General features: G+C 37.7%; 1 protein-coding gene across 2 annotated transcripts in view; it reads right to left on the reverse strand.

The window, feature by feature from the left end:
- Window positions 1–15,354, reverse strand: part of CCDC102B (coiled-coil domain containing 102B) — a 186,156-nt gene that overhangs the window by 91,052 nt on the left and 79,750 nt on the right. For both annotated transcript variants that reach the window (XM_014565855.2, XM_032470648.1), the window contains exon 6: window positions 13,774–13,983. In XM_014565855.2, the coding sequence (XP_014421341.2) occupies window positions 13,774–13,983 (210 nt within the window). The remainder of the gene's footprint in view (window positions 1–13,773; window positions 13,984–15,354) is intronic.

Consider the following 15,354-nt stretch of genomic DNA (forward strand, 5'->3'; position numbering starts at 1 on the left):
ACTCTCTGTTAGTGGCTACTCGTGTGGCATTATTTTCTAGGTGATATGAAGACTGAAGCTTGATGCAATTCTGTTTCCAAGGCTGCTTCTAGTTCTTTAATTTCTGGTTCCCAGGAAGGCAACATGATTCAAATAAATTTTTTTTTTCACCTTTCAGTGCAAATCTGTATCTGAATACAGACTCTCTTATTTATTGGCTGTGTGACTTAACCTCATAGGAATTCACGTTTCTCAGCTATAAAGGGAGAATGATAAAAACATCTATCAGCAGATTTGATATGATGCTATGTGTGCACCGTACCGAGCCCAAGGCGTGGGACATACTATGTGCTCAGTTAGTGGAAGCTGTTTTCTGCATATGATTTTAGCATCGTGTACACTTTGTATAGTTTGCTATAAGATGTATCTTTATTGTGTAATACAGAAGTGAGTAAGATCTAGCAAAACTATTTTGGGAGTCAAATAAATTATTAAATGATCCCCTAAGTTTTTATTAAAACAAGACAGAATGGGGAAAAAAGAGAAAGAAAATGATGTGTGGTTTGTATTTTTTAATTTAACAGAGACCTCCTACCCCATTTTCCTTTCTTTGGATTAGAAGGCTGTATGACATTAAGGATGGGCCATGGGGTTTTGAAACATATAGATATGTGTTGGTCCCTGACTCGGTCAGCTTAATACTTAATTTCCTGACTGGGAGCTGATTGCAGAGACTGGAAGCCTTGGCAGCACCAACCTTGAGCCTCTGGCTTTCAGCATCTGCTTTTGTAAAATGTCAATAATAAAATCTCTATCTCCAGATTATGGTTAAGGTAAACGTACACTGCCAATAGAAGCAAGTGGCACATGGCAGGTGTTTGGTAATAACCTTCCCCCCATGGGAACCTTGTTTGTGCTCCAGCTCCCACAACCCCCGAGTCAGCTGGACAGAAGGTGCAGGTGCAGGAGAGGGATGGTTGGCCGGAGGGGGAGGTAGCAGTTACTAGGTTTGGCTAAGTGGACTGTGTGGCCCGGGAGAGCAGCGACCCCAGCACCTGGCAGGGAGGGAACACCTGAGACCGCGGAGGTACAGGAAGGTGGGGTGAATAGCCCCACTGCAGCCTCGCAGAACAGTCGCCTGGTCCCCAGGCACCAGGCAGCAGCTGCAGTGACACCTGACTCACTGCAGGGTTGTCTCCTCATCGCAGACCTACGGGAACAGAAAAGCCCGGCGGGTACAGCAGGACTGGCTGAGCCTGATGCCCTCAAGGCTGTCCGGGAGTGCAGACCCCCTTGTCACGGGCAAGTGCACAGGCTGGGATGACTGTGTTTCATTTAGACTAATACCAGTTCAAATACTTCTCCTGGCCCCCAAGCGGCCTTGAGTTTTGCAATATGTGGCTATGGAAGCTGCAAAAATTTGGTGACTGCTCTTGTGGCTTAATCAACCAATATAAAACTGATCCAAAGCCAGTTTAGCAGCAAATCCCAGACTGAAGTAACCTGTGTCCCCAGTGAGATGGCACAAGCCCTAAAAGATCATCAGCTCTTGTATGAGTTGTAATGATTAGCCCTGAAGCTACGTCCTGGCTGAACAAGAAGGAGGTGTGGGGGGGCCGACACTTCTGTTGTGTCTGGATTAACACCACTGTTGGGCTGTAATGATGCTGTGATAAAAATGGTTAAATGCTTATCTGAAATAAGACCCACTCGTGCCCTCTGGGGCTGATTCAGTAGGTGGAGGGGGAGGCTGGCATGCATGGCTGAGGTCACCACTGCTGGCTGCCCTCATCCTGCCTCCTGGAAGTCTATTGATAACAGGACTAATCAACTGACATATGAGACAGGTTGGATGGCACTGACCCAGCCCCTGTCAGAACTCAAATCTGAGTGCAGTGTTAGTTAGCATGGTGTGAGTTCCCTGTTGTTGCTGTAACAAATTGTAGCACACTTGGAGGTTTAAACAACACAAATTCATTATCTTAGAATTCTAGAGGTCAGAAGTCTGACATGGGTCCCACTTGGTCAAAACCTTCACTTCGAACTTCTAGCCTCTAGAACTATGAGAGAATAAATTTCTGATGCTTACAAACATCAGGTTTGTGATGATTTGTTATGACAACCCTAGAAAAGGAAGACAGTCTTCTTTGGAATTTTGTTACTGCCTGGCTATCCTACATGATGTTGAGGTTCTTCCTCACAAAGAATACACACTTATCTACATATCGTATGTCGTTATCTCTACTGCTCACCACAGGGCAACATCCGTGCAAGTAGGGATTTTACTATTATTTTTATTATTATTTTGCTTTTCTTTCTACAGTACTTACAAGAAGAACTGGTGGCTTTTTAAATGTCTAATAATATCATTCCTCAGGACACAGCATCATTCAGATTCTTGCCAAAATTCAACTACATTTTTGAAATACCCATAACCATCTTGGTAATGAAAAACTTGTTATAAAACAGTGCAGGGATAAATGCAAAATTTACCACAACAAACATTGAAGTTATATTCCCTTTCATATTCTTTTTCATTATAGGTTATTATGAGATATTGAATATATTTCCCTGTGTTATACAGTAGAACCTTGTTGTTATCTATTTTATATATAGTAAATAGTATTTGCAAATCCCAAACTCCCAATTTATCCCTCCATACCAGCCCCATAATCTCCATGGACTACTACTCAGCCATAAAAAAGAATGAAATCATGCCATTTACAGCAACATGAGTGAATCTGGAGATTGTCATACTAAGTGAAGTAAACCAGAAAGAGGAAGGAAAATACTATATGATATCACCTATATGTAGAATCTAAAAAATGACACAAATGAACTTATTTACAAAACAGAAACAGATTTAAGACATAGAAAACAAACCGATGGATGCTACCTGACTTTAAATGAAATTTATTTTACTAGATAAGACAATTTGAACATTTTATAAAAATTATGTCTTAATATTCTTTTATTCTTCATAAATTACATGTTACAAATACATGAAATAAGTAGTGAGATGGATTATGACATGTGAAAGCTCATACTGCCTACATCACAGAAAAAACTGAAAATCCGTTTAACTCATTTTGAAAAAAATTCTTCCTTTTATACTTCCTTTATGACTATTAAAACTAAAAGTGCACTGAAATTGATTTTTTCTTAAAATAGATTACTTATTAATAAGCAAAAAGTGGATAAGACAAATCTAATAAGAAGGAAATGAAAGAGACATTTCTAATACATTACAAGTCAGGCTAATAAGCAGTGACTCATTCAAACATAAAGACCAGAAAACATTAAAACTCAGAGAAGTTTTAATGGAGGGAAGGACACGTTTGGGTTTTAAAAATTTGTAGATCCAAATTTTCCTTCTTTTTTTCCTGTATTGTATTTAGAGCCAAAGGACGTAACACTAATTATAAGATGCTCATTAGTATGGGTAAAACCTTTCCAGCTACATTGTCCCCAAATGGTGCCAAATAAACAGTTTTGGGGGGAGAAACTGAATTAATTCTATCTGGCTTAAGGTAGGATAATTAATTTTAACTGGCTTAAGGTAAAATTATTCTCGTAATACAGACTCAGCCAGCTAATTATTTCTCCATATGTTACTGCCCCCCCACACACCTGCCTCGCCTTGGCAGAGACCTCTCACATTTCTCCACTCATCCCCCACACTGCCAAGGACATGCCACTAAAACAGACACCATCCTGGTTTCAGTGTGATAAGAACGGCTAGTGCAGAAGATTGGAAAATAAATTTCATTTGTGATATTAAACATCCTGGAAAATAAATGATTAAAAATTACTGTTAACAAAAGATGTTTATCCTAAGCCCTGTCCTCCCCAGAGTTACGCACCACCCACACCCTTCAATGACGCCAAATCAGAAACCACCTGGAGTCATTTACAGATATCGCAAACATATTATAAAGTATTCTGGGAACACTGATGTTAACTTGTGGTTTTTCAAATTTCAGTGCACATAAAAATCACCTAGTTACTTATTTTAAAATATATACATTCCTGGTTCCCAAGTTACATGCCTACTAATTCAGAAGTTTTATTTTCAGACAGCACCCTATTGGGTACAGAGAGGAACAGGATCCTAACTTTAAGAAACAGTGCTCTAGGAGATCAGAACATCTAATCTATTTTTAAATTCCTTCATTTCACCACGTAATTTCTACCACACATACGTGGAGTAAGATGCTTTCAGAATAATGGAAAAGAAGCTGAATAGGGAACGATGAAGGTGATTTGTAATTATTATTTCTTGTTTGATTTCCTATTCACTTTGCACTAAAATAGAACCATGTTCACAAAAGAACAAAGAGGAATCATGCGATGGAAAATTAAATCAACACTGGTGAAAAAGCAAAGAGATGATTCTTGTTAGCTCCTGACGTATCGATGCTTCCTCTCCTCTGTTTGCCTAGAATTTAGACAGAACTAGAAAGGCTGCCGAATGCTGTGGAGATTTAAATACCGTTAAATTAAGCATAATAAAATGATAGGGAAACAAAGTGATGGCCAGTAACAGAGAAATATGAAATGAGAAATCCCTCAGTTATGCCAGCAACCATATTAAATGTAACTGTGTGAATTAAAAAGAAATAACTCCAGCAAGTGGAAAGAGTACAGTAAGCTGGACCAGGAGCCAACAGCTATTTTAGTGAAAATAGACTGAAATTCCAAAGAAATATTACAGTGTCCTCATGAACCCAAATTAGTGTCTTCATTTAAACCAGTAACTAAATTTTGGAAAATATAATAGGATCATGGAATTTTGGTGCTGGAAGAATCTCAACTGTTTAACCGAATTCTTCTTTTAAAAATTAAAAAGTAAAGCACAAGGAGCAGTCAGCCAAAATCACTCTAATGTTGAGCGTGGATCCAGGATTCGAGTTTCATTCTTTCATTCTTTAACCTCTGGTCCTGTTTTCCTGTTACATGTGAGTTGAGCCGCACCTTTAGCAGTTACCACTTTCATTGACTAATAATGCAGCTTGCTCTCCGGACCCTCTTTCATAAAGGCACTAACTGTTCATGGTGGCTCTGCCCTCAGACCTAGTCACCTTCCTGGAGGCCTCACCTCCAAACGCCATCACATAGGTTTTAACGTCTGAGTTTTGGAGAAACGCAAACTCAGCAAATCTCAATGTTCCCAAAAGTCATCTATAGATTCAACAGAATCCCTATCAAAATCCTTATGGCAGTTTTTGCAGAAATGGAAAAGCTGATCCTCACATTCACAAGGAATTTCAGTTGGCTCTGAATGTCCAAAATGATACAGAAAAAGAGGAACAAAGTTAGAGGACCCGTGTTTCCTGATTTCGAAAAGGTAGGTGAATTCTCTGGCAGAATGATAAACACGTAGACCAATGGAACAGACTGGAGAGTCCAGAAAATAAACCCATACATCTATTAACAGCTGATTTTCAACAAAGGTGCTAAGACCATTCATTATGGAAAAAAGTAGTCTCTTCAACAAGTGGTGCTGAGGCAACTGGAAATTCATCTGTAATATAAAGAAGCTGGACTCCTATCTTTCAACCATATACAAAAATTAACTCAAATTGGATCAATGATCTAAATACAACAGGTAAAATTACAGAAGTCTTAGGAGAAAACATAGAAGTAGATCTTCATAAAGTTGGATTTAGCAATTGGATTCTTAGCAATGACACCTTAAAATCACAAACAAAAAAAGAGAAAATAAATTGGAATTTGTCAAAATTAAAAATTGCATGCACCAGAAGACATTACCAAGAAAGTGCAAAGACAACCTAAAGACTGGTAGGAAATGTTTGCAAATCATAAACCTGAGAAGGGTTTAGTACCCAGAATATGCAAAGAGCTCTCATAACTCAACAACAAAAAGGCAAACAACCCTTTAAAAAATGGGCTTTGGGCTTGAATACACATTTCTCTGAAGAAGACAGACAAGTAGCCAAGAGCACACGGAAGATTTTTCAGCATAATCAGTCACGAGGGAAATGCAAATCAAAACCACAACACGATATACCACCTCACACCCACTAGGATGGGTATAATTTTTAAGATAAAGAAAAAAAGCCTGAGAGAACAAGTGTTGCTGAGGATATGGAGAAATAGGAATTCTCATACATTGTGTTGGAAAAGAAATGGTTCAGTCAATGTAAAAAAAAAAAAAAAAGTTGGTCCTTCCAAAAGCTATACATAGAATTATCATTTGACCCAGAAATTCTAGATATATACCTAAAAGAATTGAAAACAGGTACCCAAATAAATACATATACATACATGTTTAAAATGGCACTGTTCAAAAGAGCCAAAAGATGGAAACAAGCTAAATGTCCATCAGCATATGAATGGATGAACAAATACATCAATGCTATTCAGCCAACAAAGGAATAAAGTTTTGACGCTCGCTGCAATGTGCACGGACCCTGAAAACCCTATGTTACGTTAAGGAAGTCAGGCACGAAAGGTTACTTGCTATATGATTCCATTTATATGAAATAGCCAGAACAGGTAAATCCATGGAGACAGGAAGCAGACTTGTGGTTGCTGGGGCCTTGGGAGGGGGCAGAATGAGAAGTTACTATCTAATATTTACGGGATTTGCTTTGGGGATGATGAAAATATTTTGGAACAGGTTAGAGGTAGTTGTACAACATTGTGAATGTGTTAAATGCCACTAAGTTACTCAATTTAAAATGGTTCATTTTAGGTAATGTGATTTCACTTTAAGAAAAATAAAGGGGAAAAAAAGAGTGAGTGTCTCAGATCTATTAAAGTTATCTGAGTTTTTCACTAATCTTTCAGTTTTATTTAAAATTTTAATTTTAAAGAAATATAATCAGAGTCTTGTCATTTTAAATAAGAAGCTAAATATTTTTTATCGCTGCTTTAAATCAAGCTAATATAAATCAACTGATGACACCTGGGGCACTGCCAGTCATTTTCTAATAATACAGTGAATTATTAGCAGCATGCTAGTCATATCAAATACAAAATGAGGTATCATTTCATATCTGAATATCATAATTTATATTATAATATTTCATGAAGTTCTAGTTCTGTTAAATATAAGTGACCTAAAGTGTCAAAATTTGCATCTTTGTTTTAATTGGCGGTGGGATAAAATATCCTTTATCTGATACACGTGAAGGAGATTTTAAAAGATAAGCCTCCAAAAACCCTACAGAGTTTCTTGCTCTCTAACATTTGCCTTGTAACAGAATAAAAGGGAGAGCATAAGACTGAACCATAAATCAAAATGTACAATGCAGTTTTAGTAATGAAAATCAAAGCATGAACACATACATTTAATTATTAATTTGATTATGAGGATGTGCCAAACACTATAGTAGGAGCTGGGATTTAATATTCATCTTTTTAATTTAACAAGACATGACAGCATTCGGGGTTTAGTAAGAGAAAGTGAAACTCCATCCAGCAATAATTTATGCCTAGAAATAAAGCTTCGTGCACACAAATCTTACTTGTGTAACGTTGCTCCAGTGGAGAATCATAAAACAGGAAGAAAAATAGTACTTATTTTAGAATTAAATTTGTAGAAATCAATTCATTGTGTGTGTGTGTGAGAGAGAGAGAGAGGAGGTTAATATTAAAGTAAATGTCACCCTATTTTGCAGCATATTGATTTATTTCAATTCAGTTGGGGAACTTTCAGTACATACCTTCCTTATGACATCAGTGAATGGTACTTATGTGTCTTATCTCTGTTAACTTTAGAAATTCTTCGGCAAAAGGACATTGTTCTGCTCAACCCACACAATCCCATCCACCTTTGTTAAAGTTTGTACAAAACCATGATGTGTTTCTAAGTTTCATGAAATAAACAGCTTACTTTGAAGAACATCTTGTGTGAAGCCTAGTGTTTTGCTATAAGCAAGACATTCTTCAAAATTATTCTTATTTTTATAAACAAAATGTTTCATTTATAAAAAAGGGTTATTTTTTCATGTGTCTAAAAGTACAGTATAAGTTTATACTAATCACTACATTAAAAATGGAAGTTCCTAGTGTATCTCAGAGAGCAAAGCTATGTAAGAACAGTTGGGGAAAAACATAAAATCACCCTGTCTAATAACCCCAAATTATAGAATTCTAAATTTTAACTATTACCATTTTACAACAGTAAAAGAATAGATACAATTATTGTTTATTTGTAAATTATTCAATAATTTTATGAGTAGAAGAACACCTTGGAGGAACACTAATGAATGGGAAAAAGTTACCAAATCCATAGGTTTGCCTGCTACACCACTGAATAGGAATTAAAATATTTTTGAAGACAAAGTTACTAACCAGAATAAATATAATGTCATTCCTATTCAAGGAGTGGACACTGGCAGTAAAGTAAATTCATTAGGAATTGACTTTGATGGCCTTTCCACTTTCAGATTAATTCATCATTTTCCTAGAGACACATCAATTACTACTCTGTCACATTAACTTTCTGAGAATGACCCACTAGGTGACCAGAATGAAGGGAATCAGATGCCAGAATGACTTGGGAAAACAAGCTCCCCAAGTGTTTCAGTGAGAGCCATGTTGACGCATTCAGGGGGCTTTGCTCAGTGGACCACTGACTGCTTTTTCCAAAACCCTCTCACTTGAAACAGAATTGTTTGCAATGGAAAAATACATGCATTGCCTATCAACAGAATCAAGGCTTTGCAAGCACAGGAATCTGCCCCATACACTGAAGAAAGCAAATCAGCATTTATAGGGTAGATATCATATTTTTTAAAAATCATTGGGAATTGTAATTCTACTTTCCCCACTACAGCAAAATCAGGACATATTTTGGTAGGTATTAGGTCATACGTGTTTGTTCCGTCCTTGGTTATTTGTTATGTTTTATCACTTTATGGTGAGGTGAGCACAAATCCCACTTTTCACTTCCTTTCCTCTCATTTGTGTTCTCTTCCTTTATCCTCTGTCCTGAAGTTCAGAGAGGTGAACAAAAGGAGGAATGGGAGAGGTCAGAAAGGGGTTACAATTAGGGAAGTATTTACAGTTGTTTATTTTTATCTTTATCTTTTCACTAAGCCCTGGGGAACATGTTCTTTTTTTAGCCCCAAGATTACATTCTTTTCCCAAACCTCCCTTTCCTCTGTGCCTCTCATAGGCATGGTCCCACTTCTCATAATGAATATGAGATGTCTGTTCATGCTGATTTCTAGAGTCTAGCTTTCTTTCTCTTACTGCAAATTTATAGAAAGCTCATCCGCCCTTAAATCTCCAGGACTATGTTTCAAACAGACAACCTAATGTACATATTACAAATTCCTTCATTCTTTCTTTTTTAAATTCACTCATTTCATCTTACTATTAAATAAAACAATTACAAAAACTGCAAGAGAGATCTGATCTAGTCAGGAAGATCAGAAAAGGCTTTCCAGAGGAAGCAGAACATAGTTAATACCTGAAGAATTATAATGACTTAAGAAAGCAAATGGGAGGTGGTGAGGGTTGTGGGGGGGCAGATTGTAGCAACTCGAACAAGGAGGGCTGCTGGAACCTGAACCCAGAGCAAGTCTTCACACAGGTACACAGGCTGCAGCTGTCGGAGAGCGCTGGGGTCAGAAACACTGTATGCTGCCCCATGAAACATGGTGCCAGCTGCACTTCAGATGTATCCTGTTCAGCTGAACACAGTTATTTAATATAACTATTTATTTTGTATTTAGGAAAAGGGCCTGAATCTATCTAGAGGTTGTCAAAGGGAGAAAGTGGCTCAAAGCACTGGCCAATATGATGTTTTAAGACTGAGAGAGACCAGGAAGATGTGCTGCCCTTTGAATTTCCCATCTCTGCACAGTTGCAGTGTTGCCTAAATGGATATGCCTACACATATCCCTAAGTTCACTGTTGGCTTAACTGACAGGTGTGTAAGCTTGATGATCTCAGAGAAATCTGGTGATGGAATAAATCTACATAGGAAATGAGGGTGTTTCTCCCTAGAGTGAGAATTCTATGCAAAGGTCCTGTGGTAGGAGAAAGCGAACAAGAAGTTCAGGGACTATATACTGAGAGCAAGTAGAGAAAAGTAAGCAAGGAGGAAAAATAACTCTGGTAGTAGAATTGAATCCTAAGAGGGTGACTGGCTACAAGGGTGCAGAGAAAGCATGAGTAACTGCCGCAGACCGGGTCCTCGCTCCTCACAAGTGTGGTCTGTGGAACAGCAGTGTCCGCATCCTCTGAACGCTTCACAGAAATGCAGCATCTCAGGCCTCACCCCAGACCCACCAGGATCAGAAAGAATCAGAAACGTAGAGATGCTTTTTCACTAATTTAAAATATACAATAAGCCATCATATAGTGGAAACTTCAAAAAGTGTGAGCTAAAAATAATGTATTTGTCATTTCTTTCCAGACCACAGTGTATCATGAACACCCCACGGTAGCTATCACCATAACTTTTAATACACTTCAAATTTTTAGTGACATTGATCATGTGAAAGAAAAAGAAGAACATTTTTTAACAAACAATTCAGGTAACTGAATTCAAATTTGCTGAATGCACTGAAGATGTTTTTAAAAATATGAAATTGCATTACTGATCCCAACATGTATGTTTCTGCATATTAATGAGCATAAGTGGATTTTTTAATGTTGGGTGGAGATGCACAGACTAATGATCGAATGTCACCAGTATAACTAACTACTGGCTGTGAAGTCAGAGTTTCAGATGCAGCTCCATTGCTCTCCTCTTAAACCATACACTGATTCCTTTTCATTTTCCAAAGCTATTCTCAAGCATCTTTGCTGTCAATTTAAAATGCAGCTTCATTCTGAGATGAGGACTGAATACTGCCGCAGAAGTTCATCACCAGACGTCAGTTGTTCTGATTATATTAACGTCACAGAACGGTGCCACCACTATCCAAAGCAACAACAAACCAAAAGATCCACATGTTGAAGCTGTTCTAGAAAAGTCTATGGCAGTGGTTTATGGTTTAAAAATAAACTACCTCTATAGTGGTAATCTGCCAATCAATCCATTAAAAATTCAGGTGCAGTGCTATTTTCTTTTTAATTGTAGAAGACGGATGCACACACAGCCTTAAGCATAAGCTGTAAAAGCAACTACCAGAGATTTATGTGATGGAATCACTCGTGTGAAGAAGAATCTTTGTCTTTAAATTAATAGTGCAATTTAAAATTGAAAGGCATTTTCTTTGCAAATGCATTCCCTATTACGCTAAAGCCAAAAACACTGTGTAAAAGTCCTCCCCCAGGAATTTATAAAAAATTTCATTAAACAAGGAGATTGTTCAAACTCAAGAAACAATCAGTCAATTCATTAACAAAATGAACTAATGTGGAGATTTCTATGAGCAGCAAATAGACTTGTGTCTGCCACAAATATTTGCTAAAAGTAACGTGGTAAGACACTTCACATCTCTTCTGGAGGCTGACGATGAGTGGTGTTTACAGTTCTGTCTCCTACCTGCCAGCACCTGCTTCTCTGGCCTGGCACATATGTAGTAATTTTATGCATACAGATATCTGGTACTTCTAAATGGTAATTATATGCTTGTTACTTGTTACTCCTATGTGGTACTTATGCACATAATTTTTATACGTATAGATTAGTTTTTATTGAAATAATGTTAAAAGTACAATTCCGCTTTGTGTATAATAATATCCTCGCTATTCCCTGGAGCTTGGCATGTTCTACATGCAGCTTTGATCAGTCTGCATCTGGGGACATCTGAATCTTGATATTTTGGTCTGTGGGGCTCTCTGTGGCACTAAGGATTTTGACCTGCAGCTCCTCCATGATACGTAGTAATTATTTTGGTTCAAGTAGTGGGTCTGAATTCTTAATGAAAGGGTAAAAGGTCACTAGCACCTCCTCCCTGCCATTAAAAGGATGTACACTTAAGGAACATTCTTCCGATTGATGAGCACACTCATCGTTCAGACCTTAATCTCCCCAGTTCTCAAGTTCTGTCTAGTTCTAGGCAAAAGAACTGCACTGGTCCCAAAGAGCCCAGGTCAAAACTTGCCCTGTTCGCAGGACAAGCCTGCTGACATATGCCGGCTCCAAACAGCCGCCAATCAGCCCTCGTGTCTCCTAACTGACATACTTTATGCCACAACAGTTTGATACGACTAGAAAGTCATCAGAATGGAATAGAGTAAATTACTCTTTCATCTGTGTTCTCATTCCACTTTATTCTTAGCAAATCATCGCAACGTATTACTGATAACAACTTCCGTGTTCATCTGCCTAGACAGACTCGAAGCCCGTGCTGGGCAGGGATGATGGCTTCATTCGTCTTTCACGTCACCAGCAGCTAGAGCAGTGACTGAACAGAGCGTAATATAAATAAATGCCTGTTCTGTTCAAGGTGAATCAAAGAGAAACAGACATTTTGATGATCACAACTTGTTCCATAACTGAAATAGTTTTGTGCTTTCACAAGTAGCAATCTGCAAAAAATTCTCTATACATTTATTATTTGTGTATATGTCAGAACTAGAAGCCATTATGGATGGTTTATGAATCCATATAATAGAAAATTATGATCACTCACTATAACATTTAACTTTAGATATTTGCATTGCCAAGTCATGAAACACTAATGCAATTTAATCTTGCATTGGCAATAAATCCCTAGAATCACAAAGAATAGGGAAGAGTGATACGGAATTCAATTTTTCTGCCTATTTAGCTTTTAGAGCTCATATGAGTATTAACTACTTATCTGACTCAAAAATACGAACTTTTCAGACATATTTTTAACTTACTGTTAAAAGAATTGAGTGAAAAAATAGAATTGTGCATTAAGATACTACAGATAGTTTAATGGAAGAAATGGAAATAAGATGAATATGTTTTGCAGTATACTGACACACACATAAATTATAACTGCAACTAAGAGAATATTTTAAAAATCTAAAAGCCATTTATCAAAAAAAAAATCCCATTGATAACAGTAATTTATGTCTATTGACTTCAGGATAAACAATTCCAAAACAACCTAAATTTCCCGAAGTCAAAATTTGCATTTAATTCTAGTTTTAACATTTATTGCCGTAGCCTATAAAAGCTATTTGTAACACAATGTGCTTAATTGCCTCAAAAATAATTTTTCTGAGGCTGAAAAGAAACCAAAGAGGAGTAAAACCAGCTACATTTAAATGTTTACGCAGATAACCATAGTGGCTGACAAATGCTTATTGTCTCGTTGCCCAAACTAATGGAAAGACAGACTTATCGAAAATAAGATCAATTGTCACTTTCTCTGGAAAGCCTTCCCTGAAACCCACTCCACACCCAGACTCAGATCTCCCCTCTACCTCCTATCAAAGAACACTCTATTTTTCATCATAGAATTGGTCATAACTGTAATTAAATAAATATGTGCATTAAAACTTAATGCCTTTCTAAAAAAAAAAAAGAAAGAAAGAAAGTAAATAAGATCAATGGCTTAGAAAACACAAAGACAAAACTGTAACAGGAAACCAAAAACACAAAAGTCCATCCCTTCGTGTTCTGGAAAAGCTTGAAACCATCAGATTGTCATATTCTAACAGTTTCATACAAAATTCATCACACTCTCCTATGCATGAACAGCGTTTTTTATGTCTCTTTACTACAGTGGGAAAGATTAGGCTGTCAGATATTAGACAGCACAACAGGAGGTACTCAGATGTGAGGGGCGCAGAAGCGAAGGCAGCACCCAGGAGACGCCACGGAGGGAACGCACAGGAAGTGGCAACGTTTGCTCCCAGGAGCGCCCGCCCGCAATACACTCATACCTTGTTTTTCTCCTGCAGTTCAATTTGTGATGTCTTGAAATCAGGACCTTGAGAGTTTGCGCTTAATCTATTTTTTCTGTCCAGGAGCTCTTCCATTTCTTTCACCTGGACCTTTAGCCTTCTGTTTTCTCTCTCCAGTCCTCGTCTTTCTGCTTCGAGTGTTTCCCTCTTGTCCGACTCCGATGTATTTGCAGCCTGCAATCTCCCCAGCTAAACACAGGAAACACAGAAAAGCAGTGTGTAGCATTTGTAGTCGCCCAAAGGCCAGGCACCCAGCAAACAGGCCTCCACTAAGAAAGGTTCATGGATATGTCCATTTATACAATTTTTAAAAAGAAATTCTATTTATCTGAAAAGTTGAGAACAATACAAAAGCCCTAAGACCAGACCATGCCCTGGATAAATACACACCTGTCTTCCTGGTTCATTTGACTATCTCTAGAACCAAACAGCCCAAATTTGTCAAGTAAATACGTTAAGTGAAAAACTGATGGTATTTTGCCAACAATCTGCACTCAATTGATGAACATGTCTCAGTTGAGAAGGCACAAAATCATTTCTTGGGCAATTTTGGTTGGATGGATATAGTTCATGTATTCATTTACTCATTTATTCACTTATTTACTGTACCTTTCAACTTCCAGGCACTATGCTAGTCTCTGCAAATAAAGACAAGTGAATGTCATAAAATATCATATACGCTGTGATTAAAGTACTATACAATATAGTCAAACTCACCTGAGCGAATGGCCAATTTGATTTTCAGGGAATAGAGGTTGGCAAACCATGGCCAGTGAACCAAATCTGACCATCGATTTTAGTAGGTCCCACACTAATGACTGAATAAAAAAATCAAAAGAATCCTATTTCAGACAATTAACATTATATAAAATTCAAAATTCCGTGCCACAAATAAAGTGGAATTGGAATACAGCCATGCTCATTTGTTCACAGATGTCTTGTGACGGTTTTCACGCCATGTCAGCAGAGTTGAGCTGTTGGGACAGAGACTGTGCGACTGGCAAAGCCTAAGATATGGCCCCTTACAGAAGACTCGCTCGCCTCTCCATTCCTTCCAGCGTTCCCAGCCAAGGCTGCATATGAGACTCTCTTAGAGAGATGTTTGTAATGACCAGAACTTGCCTCTAGAAGTTTTGATTTAATAGATTTGGGGTCATTTCAATATCTCCCTGGGTCAATTTTTATTATGTTAACATTTTTTGTATTTAGATTTTTAAGAGGCAATAACAAATGCGTTTATTTTCTGCAGTGTTGTTACGTTTTAATGTTCACTTATTATTAAAGTGAGGTTGAACTATATTTGCCTGTTCCCATCTTCCCCTTGCTCTGGATGCTGTAAGTAGACGTGATTAATAGCTCTAACTGCTCATCCTGAGCTCTGAATTCTAGTCCTAACTTCACTATTGATTCTTTGGGTAAGCTCAGGGAGGTAACTTCACCTCCCTCATGTGGACAATTTACTCTCTTACCTGATAGGATCTGTGAGAAGTAAAATTAATTAAATTGATGGGAAAGCATTTTGTATAGCAATGTACTACTTAGAGAAGAAACACCGTGGTG

This window comes from Camelus ferus, chromosome 30 (genome assembly GCF_009834535.1).
Source record: "Camelus ferus isolate YT-003-E chromosome 30, BCGSAC_Cfer_1.0, whole genome shotgun sequence".
Classification (NCBI taxonomy): domain Eukaryota; kingdom Metazoa; phylum Chordata; class Mammalia; order Artiodactyla; family Camelidae; genus Camelus; species Camelus ferus.